At 43.2% G+C, this 24,915-nt stretch overlaps 1 protein-coding gene across 2 annotated transcripts in view; it reads left to right on the top strand.

Moving 5' to 3' along the window:
- SCAI (suppressor of cancer cell invasion) overlaps positions 1–24,915 on the top strand; it is a 165,033-nt gene that overhangs the window by 62,172 nt on the left and 77,946 nt on the right. For both annotated transcript variants that reach the window (XM_066580748.1, XM_066580749.1), the window contains exon 2: positions 5,138–5,267. In XM_066580748.1, coding sequence (XP_066436845.1) covers positions 5,164–5,267 — 104 coding nt within the window. In that variant the 5' untranslated portion in view covers positions 5,138–5,163. The remainder of the gene's footprint in view (positions 1–5,137; positions 5,268–24,915) is intronic.

The following is a 24,915-nucleotide window of genomic DNA, read 5'->3' as shown; positions in this document are numbered from 1 at the left end:
AAACACTTTTTCTATTTTTTTTTTTTTTCCTCCTTTGTACATTTCTTACACGCACGATTTTTCTGGCGTTTGTTTTCTCAAAGATAATCCTACACAGAAATTCTAGAAGAACACACCAAATCTACAGCTGGGCTGAGCTGGGGGACACTGTACTATCCAAAAAAGTGTCAAATAGAGAAAAATATATCGCAAAAAATGCAATTTGCTGTGAAAACAAATGCTTGTTTGCAGTGTTGAGTGTGAATTAGGCTATGCTCATGCTAGTGATGTAGCCCATTTATAACAAGCCATAGAGCCCTGCTGGATTTATCATACAATGCATACCATGGGAGCCCAAGGGTCCCCACTGACCCCATCAGGTTAGCATAGTAGCATAGTATGTAGGGCTGAAAAAAGACATATGTCTATCCAGTTCAGCTTATTCCCCCCCCCCCCCCCCGTTGAGTGTCTTTTGCTTTGGGCAGTTATTGGCTGTACACCGCGGATCCCCCACATTAAATCTTGTGTATATTTGCTGTATTAAAGCTGTCATGATGCGTCATTGTGCAAGGTGAGAGAAGGAAAAGGCGCGTGTGTGTATATGTGTGTGTATATATATGTATATGTGTGTGTGTGTGTGTGTGTGTGTGTGTGTATATATATATATATGTGTGTATATATATGTGTATATGGTGTATATATGTGTGTGTGTGTGGATATATATAATTTTGGGCACAGATTAATCAGTCAAGAAGTTATTACTTTGAGGGTAATGTATTAATGTGTTTGATCATTTTTGAGGTGACCTGTGACGGTAAAACAAAACAAGCAGATAGAAGCCAATTTTCTCTATAAAAAGGAAAAAAATTCCTTCTTGACTCTCATCTGGTAATCAGAATAATCCCCGGATCACCGACCCTTCCGAAGTAATAGGTGACTATAACTTGTTATATTGTATCGAGAAAGGAGTCCAGCCCCTCTTGTACTCTTATCGAGTTCTCCATCACAACGTCCTCAGGCAGAGAGTTCCACAGACTCACTGCTCTTACAGTAAAAAAACCAAAAACCTTCCTCTAGAGGGCGCCCCCTTGTTACAGTCAGTCCTGGGTATAAACAGATCACGGGGGAGACCTCTGTGTCCCCCCCCCCCCATATATTTGTATAGGTATTATTAGGTCATCTGTTAGGTGTCTTTTCTTTTTTTTTTTTTCTTTAAACTACATAACCCCAATTTTCATAACCTCTCTGGGTATTGTAGTCCACCCTTTCCACTTTTTTTTTTTAAGTTACCCGCCTTTGTACCCGCTCAAGCTCTCATATGTCCTTCTTGAGTATTGGTGCCCCAAACTGCACACAATATTCCATGTGTGGTCTGACCAGTGACTTGTAAAGAGGAAGAACAATGTTCTCGTCATGGTCCCTAGACCTCTTCTGATGCATCCCATGATCCTATCTGCCTTGGCAGCAGCTGCCTGACACTGGTTGCTCCAGTTGAGTTTACAGTTTATTAAAATCCCCAAGTCCTTTTCCATGTCAGTGTTCCCAGTGGTTTCCCATTTAGTGTGTAATGATGACATGTATTTTCTCTGCCCATGAGCAGAACCTTTCATTTAGTGTTAAACCTAATGTGCCACTTTTCTGACCCCAACTTAGGCCTGCTGGCTGCGTACCTGTCAGAAGTCGTCTAATTTCTGTATGCGGATGTGCCACCGGCACACGTGCAGTGTTTTGGACGCTGTCGCATGGGCGATGTCGCAGATCCGCGACACTTCTGCAATGCTCATTGCAGAAGTGCCACGGGAGGGGCGGCTTCCATTGACTTCCAAAGAAACCGTTCCTGCATACGCGCTCTAAAAATAGAGTATGATGCGATTTTTTTTTTTTTTTTTTTTTTTTTTTTTTTAATTTTTTTTATAGCGGCCGCAGGTAAAATCCGCTGGTGTGCGTGGAGAGTGGGATCTCCACACATATCAATGGGCACATTGAGCACCGTATCGCATGCTTTGGAGAAGTCCAGATACACAAGATCCAGTGACTCCCTTGTTCTCATGGCTTTCTTTCCAATTAACAGGATGAACAATGCTGTATGCCCCCCCCCTGCCCCCCCCCCCCCCCCCCCCCCCATCAAATCTGCAGAGACTACCGATAGAAAGAGGCGTTGGATGCGTAGGAGCCGTAGCACTGTGCAATGTATTGCCAATCTCCTGGTTTCCAATTCAGCTACAAAGACACATTTTGATACATTTTTCATGCCTGTGCTCTTTCTGCCATATGTACGACCCCAAGACTTTCATAACCCTGGCCGAGCAAGAGCTTGCCATCGTGGCGGTCTAATGTGAATACAGACTATATGCACAGAACCCCCTGCTTACTTGCTCCGGTTTTGATATTAGGAAACGTCTCCCCGCTATTTTTCCTGTAAGTGATATTATTGAAGTGTCGGCCGTGAGAGTCTAATTGTGCGAGGTATCAGACGTGTTAGAATCCACTAGTAGTCTCAATTTCGCATCTCACGCCCACCGTTCTCATCACAGAGCAGCACTCCAGAGATTGGCACCGCGGTACATCAGCTCCGAGAGGTGTTAAAACGCAGCTTCCAGTTTAACTCTTTACTCACCCCAGACTTCTTCTTTTTTTTTTTTTTTTTGATTGCTGCAGAAATGACTCCTAGCGAGGATTTGCCCCTGTAGTCCCCTCGTGCACGGAGCAGCTAATGCTAATTGGTAAACTCAGTAAATGTTTAGGTCTTCAAAAATCATGATCGGGGTCTTCCCACTTATGGACGCCATTTCTTCCATAGGTGGTTACCCTGGGGGGGGGGGGGGGGTTGGAGTAGCTTTACATGAAACCGCTATTGACAGATATCGATTCCTATGGTCAATGAATGTAAGCGACCGTTCCGTGTAAGCACAGCCACTAACCGGGTGATGAGCAAAGATTCATTCGCTACCAACTAGTTGCTTAGTTTCAGCTCACTTGAACAATAGTTGCTGCTTATTATCACCCGGTGTAAGCCCGGAATCGTCAACTAGCCAACAACTTTGCACGGAGGTGCGCACTTGTTTAGTATGTGCCTCCCACTGAACGCTGTTTGGCTTCTACCTTTTTGTGTTAAAGCCTTATTTCTCTCCCATTTAACACATCGGTTCCCAGAAATACAAAAATATGTGCAAGTGGTCCTCAACAGAACAATCCTTGCTGGTCTATTAAAGAATGCCCGCTGCTACAGTCTCCGGCTGGTTTTGGTCCAGTGAGAGTCAACGCAACAAGTATTGACTTGGAGACCGCGCCAATCTATTAACATTTGTTCAGTGGACTCCAACTAATTAGTGTGCATTGGGGAGGGGTTGAATCTCAATGCACACCCTCAAACAACCTCACTCCATCCCCCCCACCCCCAAACTAGTATAACGGTATTTCTGCCAGTGCAAATTAATTCATCAATTGCTAAATTGAACCGGGAAACGATCATCGCTCTGTGTAATAAAAGCACACACATAGTTGTTCATGCGTGTCAGCGACTATTTCAAGTGGCTAATCAAACAATGGTTGTCTTACGTAAAGCCACCCTCAGGATGTACTGTATTGTGTGCAGTAGTCCATATACTGGATATAGCACCCACATGTCTACGATTCTCCTGAACCAAGCATGCAGCAGCAGATCTTTGGGGGAATTCAAGGTGTTTTTTTTTGGGGGGGGGGGCTGTTTTTACAGTGCACTGACAATTACATTATTGTGTGTGTCGGATACGAAGTTTGTTCGGGTAATTTTTGCTGTACTAAAAGTTCTGCCAGTATTTCTGATCACCATAACTTAAAGATAACTTTAAAAAAAAAAAAAAAAATTTTTGGATGGGGCTGGGAACGACTTTTTCATCACTTTTTATTACATTTTTTTTTCTTGGGGTGACCAAAAAAAAAAAGCACAATTCTTGAGTTGTGTGGGTTTTTGCTGATGACGTTCCCTGTGTGGGATAAATGCATTATTTTGAGAGATTGGTCTTTTACAGATTATAGCAATTGTGCTTTAGGTTGTTTATATAACAAAAAAATTTATATATTCCATTTTTTTAAAACTTTTTTTTTTTTTTTTCCCCACAATAGACTTTTTTACACTTAGAGGAACTTGAACTTGCAATCGTTTTTGGTTATACCATATACTGCAATACTACAGTATGATAGTGCAGTATTACAGTATATGATATTTCTGCAAAAGATAAGACAGGCCGCAATTTATCTTTTTTTTTCTCGCACCGTGATGCGGGTAAAGAATCGCTCCCATAAAGGACACCTTTCCAAAGAATGGGGTTCCTATTTGTGTGAGATTTGTATGTCTTGCAACGCACAAATCTTGTGTGATCATGCCAGCTGTTTGAAAGCAGCCTAAAGGTTTAAAGGGTTTGTCCCGTTTTAAACTACTGATTGCTTAGTCTCAGGACAGATCATGAATATTTGGCCAGCAGAGGTCTATTGCTTGGAGCCCCTGCTGATCAACTACTGAGCTGGTGCACTCATGCACTGATATGACTTCTGTAGGAAGCCCATAGTTCTGTCCTCATTGCAATGGCCAGCCTTGGTATTGCACTCATTAATTTCAAAGGGAACTTATCCTGCAATACCAAGCCTAGCCACTGCAGTAAGAACAGGGCTGTCTGCTTCCTGCAGAAATCAGATCCGTGCATGAGCACAGCGGACCAGAGAACAGATCTTCAGCCATTGGTATCGGGCTATGGATCCCCTCTAATCTACTATTGATGACCTATTTTCAGAATAAGCCATCAATGGTTTACAACTGGACAAACCTTTTAACAGCTGACATGTACTGAGGCTTAGTGTCAGCTGTCAGACGGCCACTATCGGCCGTGTATGGAGCTGGCTCGATTTTCAAGCCTGCCCCATGTTAACCCCGCGTACCTAGGAAGTTAAAGTAAGTCATATAGCGCAAAGAGGTTAAACCCTCAGTGCATGAAGCATTGCTGCAGAGTTTGAGGTTAGGGCACCCCTGTTTGGCAGCACTGCCAAGTAGAGGTTGGAAGGGTTGATCTGATGCAGAATTGGAGTATGACGGACCCCTATTTCCTGTGGAGGTCTCAGTAATGGTGTAGTGTATAAGACGGTATGTTGATGGTGATTTAACGCAGCTCTTGCCTCTTTTTAGGGTAAAGAATATTACAAGCCGGAGCAATGTCTGTGGCCAATGACGAGGACATCCCCCAGGTGGAGAGGAAGACGGTCAACGATTTCTGCTACTTACTGGATAAGTCTAAGCAGCTCTTCAATGGTCTGAGGTTGGTGTCATTCTCTCAGCTGAGGGAACCGGCTATGCTTTCATTGGGAATCCATTAGTCCGCATTGTGGGCCGAGGTTATCTTGCTCCAAGCAGCCAGTAATTTTCCTGTCCTAGTTGATTTAGCCCGACCACATCCCATGACTCAGGCGAACGGCTTTCCTGCAGATGTCTATTAAATGATCGCAGCTTTCTACGACTCGCACAGAGGGAGCATTTCAGAGATTGAATTGAATTAAATGCATCTCGGCTGAAAAAACGTATTTCAAACACAGTTACACATTGTTGCTTTGAAGGATGCAGATTTTGCTCCCGTTAAAGAGACACCGCATGGAAAAATTCATGGGGTGTTGGAAATATTTTTCACATTTGCATGACGGTTTAGGTTCAGTAGAGGGTGACATGATACAGCGATTGCAATAGCCGTGAGGGTATATTAGCACGCCGCAGCTTGAAAATCTACAGCCAAGAGGATGGTTAAGGTATTTTTACGTGTTGCGGATTTGCTGCGTATTTTGGTGCAGATCTGCAGCAGATTTCACATCTTCAATTTGAATTCGATGGAAAGGGTGAAATCTTTGCAAATCTGCACCAAAATCCCAAGCAAATAAACTATTTATTTATGAACGCATCTGTGTAGTTCTCTACATTGAACAGAAAAAATATGCTTAAAATTGCCATGTGGTGCCAACTATAAATCCACCGCATGTCAATTTATGCTGTGGATCTTCAAGTATTTTAGGCTTCACGTGTAAGGGGTGATATCTAGGATTTCTAGCACATCTGTCAGCGAGCGGATGTGAATTCGCTTTGCCACGCACTCATTTGGCTTTGGGCTAACATGGGGTACCCTGTTCACCCTCCAGTTGAGACCTGGTCTTTGCTGCAGGGTCCTCAGGTCATTACCTGCAAAAGTAGTCTGTGACAGTGGCGATATATGAGACTTGGTTAAGGACAGGCAGAACGGGTACAATTTAAAAAGCAGTCCAAGTTGGGGCAGACAGCTGGCAGAGAGCGGAGTCCACTAAACGTGGCCCAGGTCGGGGATGGACAAGCCAGAATAGCCAGGAACAAGCGGCACACAAACTACTGATTAGGCGTATACAACAGGGCGTACGGAATTGCTTAGGCCTCCTGCACACGAGCATATTTGGCTTGGTGTGCTGTTCTGGTTAATTCACAGACCGCACATTTATAACTTGTGGATCTATGTACTCTTTTCTTCATGTGTATCAAAAAAAAATTAATTGCATGTCCTATTGTTGTCCATATCGCAGACAAGAATTAGGACATGTAAATGCGGGCCGTCTATAGGTTGGACAGAACACAAATGGCTCTTGGGCGCAACTTGGGCACATTACAAGTGTGTTGTATGCCGTAATGGGAGGATGCCTAAAATAGCTAAGGCCTCCAGTAGGTTGGGGATAATTTTAGGCACGGGGTTGGAGCGCACACTCATGCCCTACTGTACTATACAGGAGGAAGGATGTAGCATTTGCCATAGGAATTTGAATGGCAACCAACCATAGCACAAGTAGCGGGTAAACAATGTTGGCTGCATGGCGCACTGACAATAGCCACCACATTCGGTGTGCCCTCTGTCGCTACACACTTTCACCATATTCACTGCAGAAAATTTGCCAAGGACCTTGATCTTGGGAAGAAGCTGACTTACCACGTCACAGTATATATACCGGTCCCAATTCAGCCACAAAGATTACTCACATTAAAGAACAAGTCAAAAATATTATACATATTCAGTATATTTACCTTTTTTGTTTTTGTGTTTTTTGGTTTTTTTTTAAAGTGAAAATATTTTACGTTTTTTATATATACTAGTTAATATAACAGACCTAAAGCTACCTGTGCTCAGATTCCTTTGACTAAGGCCCGCCTCATACGAACGGGCCGGACTATGCTTGCGGCTTTTCGCAGCGGAAGACCTGAGATCCTTTATTGGACAATAATTGGGAACGATGGCGAAACATGGCGAATGCGTGTGGAAGTATGCATATGCACAACGTAGCATCCGCGTGGTAGATCTTTCTCCCCTTCAGCCAGCCTTCTAGTTTCTCTATCTTTTCTTCTACCTAGTTTTGGGTGCTTCCGTCACCTGTACGAGATTTTAATGGCACATGGGCTGTGGATTGCTCGCGTCCAAAGGCAGCTATTGAGGGAGTCCACATGGAATTTGTGTTTAAAGTAGAGCATGCCGTGATTTTTCTTCCACTCGTGGAATACACAATTCGTACCCGTGAGTGTGAAGGAAAATGCATGGCTTTCAATTCCTATGTTTTACCGTGGATCTTCAGCGCAGACGGCGATGGCAAAATCCACTATTCAAATCCATTCTGTGAGCCCGGCCTAAAGGCCATCTATCTTTACTTCCCCGATATACATGCATATTTAATCTCATGGGGACAGGGGTGTAAACCACAGACTGAGCTCAGGGGAAAAAAGGATCAGACCAAGATTAGAGATGAGCGAGCGTACTCCTTAAGACAAACTACTCGAGCGAGTAGTGCCTTATGCGAGTACCTGCCCGCTTGTCTCAAAAGATTCGGGTGCCGGCGGGGGAGAGCGGGGAGGAATGGGGGGGGGGGGGGGGGGGAGATCTCTCTCTCTCTCACTCTCTCCCCCTTGCTCCCTCCTGCAACTCACTGCTCTCCCCCCACCGGCACCCGAATCTTTAGAGACGAGTGGGCAGGTACTCGCGTAAGGCACTACTTGCTCGAGTAGTTTGCCTTAGCGAGTACGCTCGCTCATCTCTAATGAAGATCAAAAAGCTTTAACCCTTTCCAATCCAATTTGTATCCTGGTTTTTCTAGGGGGCTTACGCTTTTTTTTTTTTCTGCCGTTATACAATGGCGCTATATGCTGGCTAAAGCCAGTACTGCATGAAGTGACACGTTGGATAGGCTCCGACAGCAGAGAGGCTGGCAATATATAGTAAGAGAACCCCGTCGGATGTCTTCAAACATCGGAGGTGTACAGCCTTAAATCATAATGTCTTTAGAGGTCAGACAGTGGATTGGACAGGGTTAATCCTTGTTGCCTCTGCCCTACACATTAGATTTCTGGCGAATCCCAATATCACCTGCCATACATGTATAACGGCTTTATGCTCTAATCAGAAGGCGGTATTTTCGACCTGCCAGAACACAGACCCATTATAGCTTGTGAGACTATAGACACATGCGCTTCTTCACATGGACTGTCTGTGTGAAAATTCTCTGCATGTCCTCTTCTCATTTGTGCCGTGGGCGAGAATGAACTATGCACTGTCTGATGCGAGTTGGGCTCAAGATGCTCGAGCGTAAATGGCATATGGCTGTCTGAATTCAGCCTGAGTTTCTCACTTGGCACAATTCAACGTAATATCCCAATGTGTTATCAGTTGTTTTCTATGGGACTGCATGTAAAACTATGTTCACTCAATTTTTTTTGTATACTGTGCTGTATACTCCAGGGAATGCTGCAACATATGCTCTGAACGTGTCCTTAGTCTAAAGCCTGGTTTAGACACAACGATTAACGCTCAAAAGATGTCTTTTGAGCGACTTGTGAGTGATAATCGTTGAGCGATCACTTTGCGCTCCCAGTGGGGTATGCAAAAGACAAGCAAGGCCGCTTGTCTTCTGCATCCAGCTGTTCTCTGCTCAGAGCGCTCAGCTGTTATATAGCTGAGCGCTCCGAGCTGGGTATGCAGAACACAGTCGTAGCGCTGTGCTCATGCCCCGGCTGTTCACCGAGCGCCCACCTGGTATACAGCTGTGCACTCCGTGTGGAGTATGCAGAACACAGCTGGAGCGCTGTGTTCTTTATACCCCGGTTGTGTTCACGGAGCGGGATACAGCTGAAACAATATTATCAGCTGTATCCTGTTGTGAACTCCTGATAAGGCTCATCATGGTCTTTCAGCGACTCACGAAAACTGCACGATGTCAGTGCAGTTAGATGCAACGATTCTCGCTCAAAAGACGGCTTTGAGCGATTTCTGAGCAAAAATCTTTTTTCTAAATCAGCCTTAAAATAGGCCTGATGTATGCCAGAAGAGTCAGGACAAGAAAGAAAAATATATGGACCAGCTCTCAGGGATATACCAAAATGGGCTGGTGGCTAACGGTTAAAGGAATAGGTGTATTGCACTACCAGGACAGGTTATCTAATTTGGGGCTTTTTAATTTAGGAAAAAAGCAACGAAGAGGGAATCTAATTTACATGTATGTGAAAGGACAAGTACATAGAGATTTTTAATCTTTTTATAGCTTAGCCTGTGTCCATAACAAGGTGGCATTATCTAGGCCTAGAGCAAAAAAAGGGTTCACCATTAGAGACAGGATTCTTTACTGTAAGAGCAGTGAGACTATGGGACTCTGTGTCAGGAACACTATCCTTTCTCCTTAGGAAGAGCACCCAAAAAGTGAGTGAGAGGAGACTTGTATGCCATTCCTGCTCCTCTGGGTAATATGCAAATAATTCCATCTCCCTTATTCGCGTATTACACAGAGGAGCATGAATGGCCTTATAAGTCTCACTCACCTTTTTGATGCTCTTCCTAAGAAGAAAAGATGGCATTCCTTACCCACATCACAGGCCTCTCACTAACCAAGCCAGAAACCTACTACACACTGAGGGGTGAACACCCTGAAACAGTTGTCTGTGTGTGGATTCAGGCTTGGCTTTCAATTCCCAGTTATGGTTACAAGGCTTGTACAGAGAGTCTTAAGGCCCATTTACACCAGCCTATGATCTCTAAAAAATCGCTAATCGGCGATCGTTTTAGCGATAATCGGTGCGTGTAAATGTGCGCCCATCGTCCGCTTTTCGGGTACTGTTAGCTGATCGTTAAATTCAAGCTAACCTAAAAATCGTCCTTCACTTTTATCTGTAGTTATCCACGGGGTAGTGTTGATAGCATTGTTTCCCTGAGGAGAACAAAGGACCTGAGCACAAATAATAGCCTCGGGCTATTAACTGCATTCAGAGAAGGCTTCATTTGCATAACGAATTGGTATTTAAGTAGCTGAGTAGCTACTTAAATACCATTTAATTTTTATGCAAAATGATCGCTCAAAGCTGTCACTCAAACTGTCGTTTGAGCTATCACCAGCCCGCTTAAAACCAGCCTTAACATTGACTTGCAGGAAGCCGCCTTCCAATAGGTGGCGCTGCAGAGGTATTGTTCCATCTCCCCTATTTGCATAGGGGAGACTCTGCCACACATTGTTATGGTTGATTTGTTGTACACATTAATGAGGTGTATGGATGTCTTTCTTTAAAAGTGAAAATATGTACAATTATATATACTAGTTACCATGTATACTCGAGTATAAGCCGACTTTTTCAGCACATTTTTATGCTGAAAAAGTCCCACCGTCGCTGCTGCCGACGGCCACAAAAAAAGCAATAGGCTGCGTGCAGTGATTTTCGGGGAAGGGCTTTTAAATGTAAGCCCTTCCCTGAAAATCATCACTAACGTGTAAAAAATAAAAAAAAATACCAATCTCTCCACCGCTGTTGGGGCTCAGGCGCATCCAGCCGCTGGTCTTTCAGCAGTGCAGTGAAGTTATATTTAAAGCCCTTCCTTGAAAAGCACTGTATGCAGGCCATTGCCTTCAATGGGGCTGCTGACAGCAGCGGCAGTGCCATTGAAAGCAACGGTGCACGGACCTTACTCGAGTATAAACCCCACCCTAGGCTTATACTCGAGTCAATAAGTGTTCCCAGTTTTGCGGAGTAAAACTTGGTGCCTCGGCCTATACTCTAGTATATACGGTATATTGAAGATGGGATGTTAAACCAGGGATTTACTGTGCTATATTCAGAGTCAGAAAGGAAGGTTTTCCCTCTAATATTAGTTAGTTGAGCCCTAATGTACCTGTGCGCATATGCGGAATCCGGAGCGGGTGTCCGCCTTTGGATTCTGCAGCAAATACTGCCTATATAGATACTATGCAAAATCACTTTTCCATGTCCACAAGCGGAAATCAATTGCTTGCGGAGGGAAAATCGCAGCATGTTCTATCCCAGCGCGGATGGCTTAGATTGAAATCAATGGAAGCCTTTTGATATAGCCCAGCCCTATAGGGAAGGGTCGCAGATTCTGCATCTTAGCTAGGCAATGAAGCTGGAAAAGCAGACTATTTAAAAAAAAAAAGTGTGTATATATGTATAATGTATAATAAAAAATCTACTGGGCTGTCCGATGGCTCGCCATGCGGACCATCCTCAGTACAGAAGAAACAGCAGGAACATGCAGATGCCGGCCGCAGGAAGGGTCTGATTCTGCATGCAGAATCCGACCTGCATTCAGCCTTAGCATCCTCTTTGTGTGTGTGTTTTTTTTTGTTTTTTTTTTTGTGTTAGCATTTTATTGCCTTCCTCTATATTGCTACTGTATGATTATTGGTTGGACTTCATGGAGTTTATTTTCAACCTTAATCAACTGTGTAATCCTTAGGCTGGGTTCACATAGGGCTGATTTGTCGCGGTTTTTCCATTGTGGTTTTGACACAGAAGAACTGCTTCTGCAGCAAAACCACTTCAAAGGTTAATTTGGGCTTGCGGATTTTGCTGCAGATTTTCGTGCGGAAAAATCCGCAAGCGTTTTTTTCCGCAGCACTTTTTTTACTTTTTGTCGTGTATTTGGTGCGGTTTTGGCTGCGTCCATAGAGGTCTATGGACAAAAAGGCGCTGCGGAAAAGACCAAAGAATGAGAATGCTGCATCTTTTAAGACCGCGACGCAGCTGCATTTCCGTACTGCGGCTGTGCGGAAAAAATCCGTCCTGTGAGAACAGCTTTTTGGCAAATCTCATTTGTGCTGCATTGCACTGCAAACGCAGCGGTTTTGCCGCAGTGCGGATATGCAACGGCAATCCGCGGCAAATCTGCCCTGTGTGAACCCAGCCTTATTGTAATTGTTCCCCTTGGCACAGGAGAGATACAGAAATAAAGCAAGTTGGACATGGAGAGTTTTAGATTGATTCCCTGCAGCCTCGATGATGCTAGTAGTATTTATATTGTGTAATTATCTTCCATAGCATCACACATCCGTAGGTTAACCCACTGAAAACGAGCGACATTTCCTGGCGTGACAGATTCTCTTCATTGTTTCAGTGAATGCGTAAAATTATTATGCAGATGAGATCTGGTCTCGTCAGACGCAGCCGTCTTCCATGCACACAGCTAATGAAAGGTCCTTGTTTGCTCAAGCAGTACAACAGGTCAAGTACCATTTATGCCGTATTAGAGTGCTTCCAGAATGCCATAGTATGAGGATGGCAATTCTATATTCTCCAATAGAACCTGATCTAAGTGGTGAGATTTGACATTGTGTCAATTTTTTAAAATTTTTTTGTTTCCTTATTATAACATTCGTTAATATGATATGGGTTGGGGAGTTATCATTGAACATTGTCAGCCTATCTATATGGAAACTCAAAAAGCAACCATCAAATCCAAACCATGTCTGAGTAATATTTTGTCTGATGCTACAGCTGCAGGGGAATATGTCGTATTTGATGATGGCCATTCAAACAAGTCCGGTTGGTCAGAACAGGTGCTGTTTCCATTCTGGTTCATAGAGGGGTCCCAGAGCAGGGGGACACTTCCTCTACGCAATCTGTATGACTGAATAAATGGGTATGGTCAAGCGTTGACTACTTGAGACAACCCCTCTTGGTGTGAATTGTCTTTTCAAGATCCAATGACATTGATGAATTTTATCAATAAATAAATCGCAGAAGTCACAGCTGCCTGTTATCAAAATAAAACATAACTTTTATTAAATCTATCCAGGAGCAGGAGACCAGAAAAAAAATATGCGTGGACAAGGAGAGGGCCTTGAGAGATGCCCTATAGTGTCCTCTGGTGTCTAACAATACGGAGCACCCGCCCTGAAAGGGGTGATCCCATTCTGGAACTTCATCTTATATCCCTAAACCATGTAGTAAGGGACAAAAGAAAAAAGAGAAGAGACACAAAAAAGAGAAAATATTAATAACCTTTTTAAATAGACCATGCAAGTGGATGGCTGTAAGAGGGTACAGATGAGCCAGTCACTTATACTCAGATCATAATGCCACCTCAAATGGATGTTACCTTTTTAAAGAATTCCCAAGTCCTCATAGATAAAATAGATCAGTAACTGCATTAGTGTAAAATGCACATTTTCAGAATACATTGCCAGCTCAGCTATATGTTATAAAAAAGAACACATTTGATAGTGACATGGAAGGAAGGGAGCAAGGAAACTCTTTGGACTTCCCTACTTGTTGTCCAAGTCTATGCCGTTGATAGGCCGCCCAGAATTCCCCAGAGGTCATGATGACAGAGTCTTTAAAGAGTGGCAAGAAAAAGTTTTAGCGGTAGCCCAGCACTTCATGCACGAGAGAGAAAGCAGATGGCTTAACCCTTTCCAATCCACTGTCTGACGCCTGAAGACATTATGATTTAGGACTGTACAGCTCCAATGTTGGAAGACGTCCGTCGGGGTTCTCTTACTGTATATTGCCAGCCTCTCTGCTGTCAGAGCCTATCCAACGTGTCACCTCATGCAGTACTGGCTTTAGCCAGCGGATTGTATAATGGCAGAAAAAGAGTAAGCCCCCTAGGAAACCAGGATATAAATTGAATTGCAAAGGGTTAATCCATCCGAGCTCAAGACAAAGTATAACCTACCAGACACAATTCCTACAGATTGCGCAGGCACTTTGGTTTTGCAAGGTTAGGCTTAGAGATCTCAGTAGAGGCGGACAAAACGGACTTTGATTCCATAATCGCACAACCAATAGGAAGATTCTCATTCTCTATGCTACAAAGGGCAATAAAAAACAAAGTCCTGAAAATCGAAAAACACAATATTTTCCAGGTGGGGAAAAAATGACACAAGACACGGATGTGGTAGAAAAGACCCTGAAGGGTTGGTCCAAAATCAGAGCCTGCTTGATCAGTGAGACCTGGAGGGAAACCACCTTCAGTATTATGCATCATGCCATATACGGCTTTGATATACTAGCATCTCCTTCATTCCCAGAGCGCATCACACAGTGCCCAAAATGTGGCACACCAGCCACAGATCTGCTTCATGGCATATCGAGTTGTGCTCAGGTGCAATAGAATTTTTGGAAGAATATCATAAGGTATATATAGGATCAATGGAAAATGGTAATACCGAGGGAGATACAAACTGTAATATTCCACAATGACGAGAGAACAGGGCCAGACGGATCTACTCCTCTAAAATTCCTAGATTCATCCACATCATTCTAGTAGTGAAGACTTCTGCTCAAACTTTGGCTTCTGCAAACAATCCCAGGAGTATCAGAGCTGGTAGCCCAACTTAAATACGCATGGAACAAGTGGAGACAAAGAGAAAGCAGCAAAAACATTTTTATTTTTTTTAAATGAAAGCTTTTTCTCCAGTCACACTACACTGACCAAGAAATCAGAAAAATAGTGACTCCCATTCAATATTCAATCTGGTACCTAATAGAGGATGCTAGAGACTTTCTGGGAAGACTAAAAATCAAGAGGGCCGGATAACGGAACAGACCGGAATGGAATATAAGACATAGGATAGGGTCTGGACGGGGACAGTAGGAGGCGAGGAGGATTGAAATATTAAAAGTAACCCCTCCTCGTTGTTTCCTTTTTTTTTTTACATTTTATTATGGTTCCCCCCCCCCCCTTTTTTTTTTTTTTTTGCCGAATTTGAAACAAATGGATTTATACGAAGATAATGGGAGGATTGAAAGTGACGAGTAAACCATAATAAGGAAATGGTACAAGAGATCAATATGTTTAAAATACCGTATATACTCTTGTATTAGCCGATCCGAGTATAAGCCGAGTCAATAAGTGTGGGGTTTTTTTTGTTTTTTGTTTTTTTTTACCACAAAAAACTGGTAAAACTTACTGACTCAAGTATAAACTTAGCTATACTCGAGTATATACTGGGTACTCACCTCCCAGCCGGCGTCTGTGTTCCTGGCATGATGGTTCCCCCGGCGCTGTGTCAGGCTGCTTCAGAATTTTCCCCGCTGTCCTCTTCCTGCTCGGCTTTGAATTCCCATGCCGTCAGCGCTGTGTAAGTAAGCACTGTGATTAGGTCGAACGCCAGGTGTGATTGGCTGGCGCTTAAGTCAATCACAGCACTTACTTACACAGCGCTGACGGCAGGGGAATTCAAAGCCAAGCAGGGAGATAACAGCAGGGCGAATTCTGCAGCAGCTTGCCATCGCGCCAGGGACACAAACACAGTCTGGGAGGTGAGTATTGCACTTTTGGGGGGGGGGGGGGGGGTTACCGCACTCGAGTATAAGCCGAGAGGGACTTTTTCAGCACAAAAAAGTGTGCTGAAAAACTAGGCTTATACTCGAGTATATACGGTAATATTTTACTTCCCAAAGGGACAATGCAAGTTATATCTGCAAATGTAAAGTTCTTGAGGAATATCATTATATTTTTCCAAGATTTATTTTATTTCTGTATTTTATTTTATTTTTTTGCCGAATTGTAATGAAAAATATTTGCAAAAGTTTAAAGTAAAAAATGGAAAAAAAAATAAAACTAATTTTAAATTTACATGGCCTCATAGGTAGAATAAAAACCTATTGCTATAAGATGTATTCAATAAAATATCTTAAAGGTATTCCAAGAAAAATACTTTTAAGGAAAGGTTAGAGCAAACATTGGAAAGAGGTATCTGAAAGACCAACATCCTCATCTGACCATGATCTCCACTACATCCCTGCCCTGAGCCGACTGGGGCTGACTTTATGGTTTTGGAGCTTCTATTCCCCAGGAGCTATGAGTGGATCCTATCCTGATGCATAGACCTGATATGATATTGATAAATTGTTGCCCAACTTTGTGTCAACCTGCCACCGTTCTGGTCTAGGGAAAGTTGAGTTGAACTCATCAATATTCATTCCTTCTCTCACACATCTGCAGAGGTCTTTGATCTATATTTGTTTTTGGAACATGTGCCCAGCGTACTCCAACCAGACATTGCAGAACCTTACCCAGTTACTGTATTTATCAAAGGAGAAATGTATAATGGGGATTGTGGGTCATCCGAAGGTCCCAGCCCAACAGCTGTTATAGTTTCCCCTGAACCCACATAATTTCCTATATGCGTGGTCGGTCAGCTGTCCTATATCATACTTGGTATCCACATGTAGGTAGACTTCTGATATTAAACATAGCGGTAATATCTTCCCTATTGGAGCGCCACCTGGGGAAATATGGCTGAAATGTTTAAATCTGGGATCCATGCAGATGATCCATGCATATATTCAACCTGCGCATTAAAGACATCAAAAGAGGGCCGGTGGAGGTGTGGTTCAACGAAGGCTTTAAAACCAAGTGGAACCCATCCCCAAATTGTCAGATCCGGTAGTGGCACCTCAATGTAGGCCCTAAAATGGAAGAAAAAGCCTGTCCCTAAGGAGTTAAGAGTATCTCATTTCAGCACTTTGTTTCGCTTACGTAATAATTACTTACATATCAGAGATGATGATCGAATTTGATGTCCAATGGGTTCTTCTTTCTCACAATCATTGGTTAATATATAGCAATTGTAGCAATGTGGGAGGAGTCCCCTTTTTATGTGGCCAATAGTGTTCATGTGTGAGACATCTTCCGGTACGGCTGACTTATTGATGACCTCTTATTTATTGGGGGTGGTTGTTGGTCTACTATGACTGCCGGGGTTTTTATTGCACCTCAACCAAAATGACATGAATCTTGGTTTTACATTCAACATGTCCTCGGAGTCCATGTCTATTTTAAACTTCTTAATGGGAAATACACAGAATGGAAAGATCTTTGCCAAGTTGTTTTGGAAACCTATTACTGGTAATTCTATTTTTGGTGTGCAGCTAGTAGTCTCCATCGCATGTAATGGAGAATTAACCAGCAGGGGAATTTATTCACGCACGGAGGTTATGTAGTAATGACTGGGATTATGAAAAAGAATGTGAATACATTTCCAAGTGGTGGTTAAATAGAGGCTGCTCATGTACTGGGATACAACTGGTAATAGAGAGTGCTTCTAATAGTAAAACAAATCCAATGCAATGGGATAAATGGACAGAGGGACATAAAAGTGACAAACCAACCTTTATTACACACTATACTAGGTATTTCAAAAAAGTGGTATTCCTCATAAGAAAATCCAGCCCCCTAGAAGAAGTTGTCGTTTTTTGCTGCAATGCTTGGCATGTACTTACATCGCAGATATGCAAATGTTCAGAGTTGTGGTGTGATTAGATGAACAGTCTTGCCACCTGCAGCCCTAAAAGTAGTTCCACCCTTGGCCTAGAAAACTGCTCTCAAAAACTACTTGTTTGTAGTGGACCTCTTTTTCTGTTTTCGTAGATCTTGTTGACCACTAGACGCCTCTGACACAGAGATTTCGCCCATTTAAGAATATGAGAGGGGGCGTATTATTGGAATGCAAGAAGCTGGATGGTCGTATCAACGAGTTGCCTGCCACCTGGGTCATTCTGACCAGACTGTTGGGCTCTAGATGCTCTCGACAGACCACCAGTAGAGAGGATCGTCTGATCGTCCGACATGCATTAGTAGCTCCAACTGTTTTGCTCTCCACCATTCAGAGACAGGTGACACAATCGTTACAGGTTCCTGTGTCTGTTGGAACCGTTTCCAGGTGCTTAGCTAAAGGATGTTTGGTCTCACAGTGCCCATTGCCACACTTATGTGGCCTGCCGGTCGCAAGATTTATCACTAATAGAACATGTATGGGACCTTCTAAACTTAGACATCCTATGATTTTGCACGATCAGTTACAGTAACTGTGGACTGATATGTCGCAGGATACCATACAGAATCTGTATGCCTGCATGCCCACCCGTATCACATCTTGAATCCAAGTTTGAGGCCGCCCAACAGGGTCCTAGAGCCTCTCTTCAGTCTCACAGTACATGATCCTTTTACTCGGATAGTGTAATCACTTATATCAATGTTACAATAGCACATAGAAAACTTTATTCAATTCTGCTAACTTCTAGGGAATTTTCTTACTTTTTTTTTTTCCCTCCATACAGTGTACCTTTATTGAACTCTGCTTGCAGGTATTCTATAATCTAAAACCATTGGGTATGCATTATATATTGATCTTTCCCAATCCTTTGGCTATGTGCACAGTTTTCATCCCACTGCCAAAAAAGGGTGATTTCAAGGACTGTGGAAACTATAGAACAATCACTCTGATTTCCTACGCCAGCAAGGTACTTCTGAAAATCACCCAGAAGAGCTTGGGCAATATCCTTGACCAGGAACTTCCTGATCAAGCTGGATTCTGCGAGGGCAGAGGGACCACATTGTAAATCTGAGGTGGATCATGGAAACGGCAAGAGTATTAGAAGGAGCTCTACCTGAGCTTCATTGAGTATACCAAGGCTTTAGACTGCTTTGAGCATGATAAGTTTTGGGAAACGCTGAGAGGCGCAGGAGTACCAGCACACCTGATCACGTTCATCAGTTCCCTCTATCGCAATCAAGAAGCCACAGTGAGAACCAGGTATGGTAATACAGAATGGTTCAAGATCAAAAAGGGCACAAGACAAGGATGCAGCCTCTCTCCTTTTCAACTTCTATGTGGAAATGATCATGAGGCAGCTGGACTTAAAGGGGATGTCTCGCGAAATCAAGTGGGGGTATACACTTCTGTATGGCCATATTAATGCACTTTGTAATATACATCGTTCATTAAATATGAGCCATACAGAAGTTATTCACTTACCTGCTCCGTTGCTAGCGTCCTCGTCTCCATGGTTCCGTCTAAATTCGCTGGCAGCTTGCTTTTTTAGACGCGCTTGCGCGGTCCGGTCTTCTCCTTTCAGCACGAGCCGCTTCAGTGTGCTCCCCGCTACAGCTCTTCTGCGCATGCGCAGACGAGCTGTCACTGCTCGGGAGCGCGCTGGAGCGGCCATTGTGTACCATCCTCTGTTAGAGGAAGGTGCAGAAACTGGAGCTGCCCAGCCGAGAAGCCGCCCAGCTGTCCCGAGAAGCCGCCCAGGTAAGTGATGGGTCGGGGGTGATGTTCACTAACAGGTGAAGGCCCCGGAGCCCAGCGCTGGGCCGAGGGGCCTTCGTCTGTTGTCAGGGTCTAGCGCTGGGGAGCCGGGGCGTAGCGCTGGGGAGCCGGGGGCTAGCGCCGATTACCTGCTGCCTGGTGGTGGGTGACTGGTCTGCGGCGTTCAATCCAGGGGTCCGGTCGGCGGCTGCGGGGCGTCTGGTTGTCAGGGAGACACAGCTGGTAGCGTCTCGGGAGCGCGCACGTCGGGCTGCAGCAAGCGAAGGGAAAAGAGCCGGCGGCCATCTTGGGGAAACTTTTATAAGTTGCTGGAACTGTAAGTAGAAACCAGCTAGAAAAGTCATTTACAGGGGGGCTTAGTAATGTATGCTTAATTAGGGGGACTGGGCAAAAAAAAAAATCCACTCCTGCCTCGAGACATCTCCTTTAAATGATCAGGATATTGGGTTGAAAATGGGTGGAAGAACCATATCTAATCTAAAATACACAGACTATACGACCCTGATGGCGTCGGTGAAGCATATGAAGATGCTGATCCTGAAGCTAAAAGAAGGTGGGAAGATGGGACTTCACCTGAACATCTGAAGACAATGATCATGACCGCTGCCAACAAGGAAGTCCATATAACTGTCAACAATAAGTAAACTGAAGTGGTTAATAGTTTTCTATTCCTTGGGTCCCTCAATGATCATAGTGGCAGCTCGACGGGTGAGATAAAGTGTCGATTAGCACTGGGGCATACAGCCAGGTGAGCCTGGGTCCAGTATGAAACTGCATGGATGACTCGGTCACCATCAGATGAAGCCATAGTCTTCCTGATTTGCAATATATGGCTGTGAGATGCGAACATTGAGGATAGCAGACAGAAGGAAAGTTGACACTTTCAAGCTGTTGTGTTGGAGAAGGCTTCTATAAATCCCCTGGACAGCTAGGGTCACCAGCACAGCTGTCCTGGACCATATCAACCCAGTGGTGTCCCTGGAAGACAAAATCACGAGACGCAGACTTGACTGACTTTGGACACATGTTGAGGGCGATTTCACCGGGAAAAGGGATGGTACTTGGAATGGTCAGTGGTAAAAGCAAACTGAAGATAAGACACGTTGGCTGGACACCATGACGGAGAACACTGGAATGGACATAGGGCAATTAAAAGCAGCCATGGAGAAGACTGGCCTATTGAGTATTCAAGAGTCGGACACTACTTAATGGAATGGAATTTGAATTGTACATTGTTATTATGAACTGATGATGTTGGAGATGGAATTGATTTATTCCTCACATGTGTAAGGGTGTTTGCCGTTGTTAATTGTGGAGCAGTAATTCAGGAACAATGTGTCAGGGTGTTACTTGTGTTTTTTTTTTTTTTTTTTTATTTTTCCTACCTATGTAATGTTTTTGTAATGGATTCCAAATAGCTGTCAAGTTTTAGATCTATGATTGGACTGCTGGAGGAACTACTTCTTGATTTGGACTGTGTTTTTAGACTACTGATGCTCTACACCCGCTTTCTGATTGGCTAGTGCCTCCGCTAGTGAGCCATATTATAAGACTAAAGACAGGCGCTGGAAGCTGACAGGTCTGCAGTACACCCTCTTAAACAGAGTACCGCAGTTATTCCCCACCTGCCCTGCTCTGATCCCGGGGACAAATTTTATTTCCAGAAGCCTAGTTGCTTCGAATGTATGTTCGTTTTAAAAGGGGTCTTACTACCTTAAAGACTAGGAAAGGGATATCCTAATGTTCAGACATCCCAACACTTCACAATGGGTGGGAGATTCTCTGCATTCAGGGACTCTCACTGATTTTCTTCACTGTTGTGCCCTGACCACCCTCTGGGTAGAAAACTGTAGTGTAGCCCCGTTTAAAAGTAAACTTGGGAGTGCAGCGCTAAGCCAGCAAGCAAACTTGCAGCTCCTTATTCTATGCATCAGTGACTCTTCTGGAAATCAACTCCCCATCGATCATAAGGCGATAGTATAACCTAGTCAATTCATAAGAAATGGACCCTAGTGGCAACTGATGTGGCTCCAAAATCGCTTTCCAATGGGGTATCTTCTGCTGAATTAAATGGGAGCTACACCTGCAATACCAACCTGGGCTACAGCACTATGGTTAGCGCTATCTACTTCCTGCAATGTCCATAGTGACAGTGGCACCAGGAATTGGCTGATAGGCAGGGATCCCGGGCAGCTGACCCCCCGACAATCATCCATTAATGACCTGTCCTGAATACGTAAAGGCCAACACAAGAAAACTACAAAGTCCTAGACAACTCCTTTAATATCCTCATTTAACTGCCCTGTTAGCGGGCGACTCGCATGCCCTGAATATTGCTACCAGCATTTGCTTAATGCTATTTCCATCCATATTTCTAGTGTCCAGTAATGGGAAATTCATCTGCAACTGAATATATGATCATTCATCTTGATACAATGTTTAGAAGTAGCTCTGGGATTGCAAAAGGATCGATACATCAGAGCATGGAGGTATCGCTGACCTAACTGTATCATAAGTCTGTGTGCGTCATCAAAAGGCTAAAAGCATTAACTCTTTCTTGTATGTATCTTAAGTTTTGAGTCAAGTGTGAGGTTGATGAGTTCTTTGACCGATGAAGCCTTGCTCAACAGTTGATGTCCATACACAACCCTGTGATTGTGGTTTTCTTGTAGGACCATTTCTTATCACGCAATGTCAATACAGGGCCATCATAGTCATTGCAAAGCTGCAACAAAACTGCCTTTTAACACATCTGATTTTCTTAGGTTTTGCAACCGTTTTATGTAGCACAGTGCTTTGATTACTTTTTGCCTAATCTTCATGCAAAGCGGGGGTATGGCTTTAATGCGAAGCCTTGATTAACGCTTTTGTAATCGGATTACCTTCATAATGAATGAGTTAAATAACACAATTTCGCCTCCACCATATGGATCTTATGAGCTTAGGGCTACACCCAGCTGAACCGCGCTCACCCGTTTTGGCTACTGGCCGTACGATTTTTCAAGTGATTTGTATATTCATTGGCTGGCTGTCGCACCTTGTTTTTACCCTTTTGTTAGATATGCAACTGAATACTTATATACTACGCAGCAGGTGCTTCCTAGTGGTGGCAGAATGTTCTCGCTTAACCCTTTCCTATCCACTGTCTGACATCTTCCTACATTCTGATTGAAGCTTGTACAGCTCCAATGTCAGATGTCCAACAAGGTGGTATTACCGTCTATTGCCAGCCACTCTGCTGTCAGAGCCTGTCTGGTGCACACATTGGCTTTAGCCAGCAGGTGGCACCGTTGTCTAACAGCAAAAAGAGAAAGCCTTTTAGGAAACCCTGAATCCCCAAAAAAACTTTTTTTTTTAAATCTCATAATAGGACCAGAGTTATATTAAAAAAAATAAAAATAAAATAACGTCCCAAATATGTTCATAATCTTTAAATTGGTACATCCGTCCGCTGATTGACAAGAGGTGTAAATTACCTTTTTTGTCTTTCGCTTCTTGGCAGAAAGGGGTTAATCCCGTATAGTCTGCGGTGTACATTGAAGCCAAGACATTTAATAAGGTCACTTTTAGAAGCGGGGTTTCAGAAGCACTTTGGACGCTCAGTGCTGCCACAATTCATGTGTGTAATGTCAATTTTCTGTTTTCCTTCATTTTCTCTTCTTTTTTTTTTTCTCATGAGCTCGGCTAAAAAAAAAATGTCGTCTTTTCAGCCCTGGAAAATCAGCAACTGTTGAGGTTTTCACTTTTAATTTTCAGCTTCACTGCCCACTTTCCTGCCAGTGGGATGATGTGCTCTGACTTCACAAACTCTGAAAGTAGAAATTGGGGACGAATAAAACCGGCTCCTTTGCAAAAGTAACAATAAAAGCTGATGAAAGGGGCCGAATTCAGCGTTTACTTGACAGGACTAATGGAGGGTTTAACCTTTTTTCACGCTTTACAAATAGTTTGGTAAAACAAAAAGCGAGGACGCGTCTTAAGTGTCAGTTCACCTCTGGTGTGTATGTGCTTATAACAAATGGCTAAAGTAGCAATTCCCTAAAATGTTCCCTTTTTATGACCGTTGATCCTTTTTCACATCAAGTGGAGCATTTAGATATAATAAAAAGCAAATTGAGTTCCTTTTGTCTTTCTTGTTGGCTAATTAGTGGACTTTAAAAAAAATAAAAATAAAAAAAATCATATGCTTTTCACTGACCTCAGTCTGATGCAGATTGTATTTTACATTGCACCATTAGTGCAACGATAGTTTGAGTGACAGTTTTGAGCGATCATCTTTGCATACTTTATAGTAGCCAATTAGCTACTATAGAATATGCAAGCAGAGCAGGACACTGCCATGGCCCTTAATAGAACAATACAGCTGCTTTGCATATGCTAACAGCTGTAGAGTTCTCTGCACTTACAGCCCGTGCCCTGCTGGGAATTCACAGCAGGACACAAGCACAGAGAATCTTATCAGTGCAGCAGGCTGATGACAGCCTGCTCTGATAACAGCTGATCGCTCAGTTCTAGCAAGCTAGAATTCAGCGATCAGCGACTCGTGCACGAAAACTGAACGATGTCCCTGCATTTAGACAGAACAAGAATCGCTCAAAAAACTGCTTTGAGCGATTCTCGTGTCTAAAAGGGCCTTAAGCTACTATATATCTGCTTTGATTTGGTCAGGTGAGCATTGTTGGCCAGTCACGTCTGCATGTAGTGTCTTAGACTACTTTTGCACACTAATGTACAGTGGACTTCAAGTAGTCAGAAACGGTTCGGCCATCTTTGTTCAGGATCGAGAGGTCACTTTGTGAGCCAGTAAATCTTATACCCTATTTTGTGATCTACCCTGTTTCCCTGAAAATAAGACATACGCTGAAAATAAGACATAGCATGATTTTCCAGAATTTTTAAGGATGCAAAATGATTTTTTAGGCTTTTTGAGGATGCTTGAAATATAAGCCCTATTCCAAAATTAAGTCCTGCTAACAGTTCATTTAAAAAGTCAATTTAAATAGTGTCCAGGCAGCTATACATGTCAAAAAGTTTAACCTTTTTGAACAAAAATTAATATAAGACACTGTCTGTCTTATTTTCGGGGAAACACGGTAGCAGTCATAACTTATATTTTTTTCCGCCGGTGTAGCTGTAGAACACCTTGTATTTTGCGGGATACATTCTAGTTTTAATAGAACCCAAAATCTGGAAACCTATAATGTATTGAATAACTCTTGTGTTTTTAAAATTTTTTTTTTATTTTTTGCTGGGGCAATGGAAAAAAAAGCAATGCCACTTTTTTTTTTTTTTATGGCATTCACACTGTGGTATATAGAAAGACGCATGGTCAGCACTAAAAAATACCCCTTTCTTGCACCCACTTCTGCCCCTGCTTCTTTTCTATATACTTACAAGCACCTGATTTGGATCATGGTTTTTATTGGTGCTGGCACTTCTGCAATTTATTTTTTAAATATTGTTACCTTTTATTCTTCAGGTCATTATGATTGTAACACCAAATTTATAGAAGCTTTACTATGTTTGCACTATTAAAACCCCCCCTCCCCCCCCTTTTTTTTTATTTTTATTTTTTTTAACAAA

The sequence above is a fragment of the Eleutherodactylus coqui genome, chromosome 10 (genome assembly GCF_035609145.1).
Source record: "Eleutherodactylus coqui strain aEleCoq1 chromosome 10, aEleCoq1.hap1, whole genome shotgun sequence".
Taxonomy (NCBI): Eukaryota; Metazoa; Chordata; class Amphibia; order Anura; family Eleutherodactylidae; genus Eleutherodactylus; species Eleutherodactylus coqui.
The sequence above is the reverse complement of the archived record's forward strand: the minus strand, read 5'-3'. Positions and strand labels throughout refer to the sequence as shown.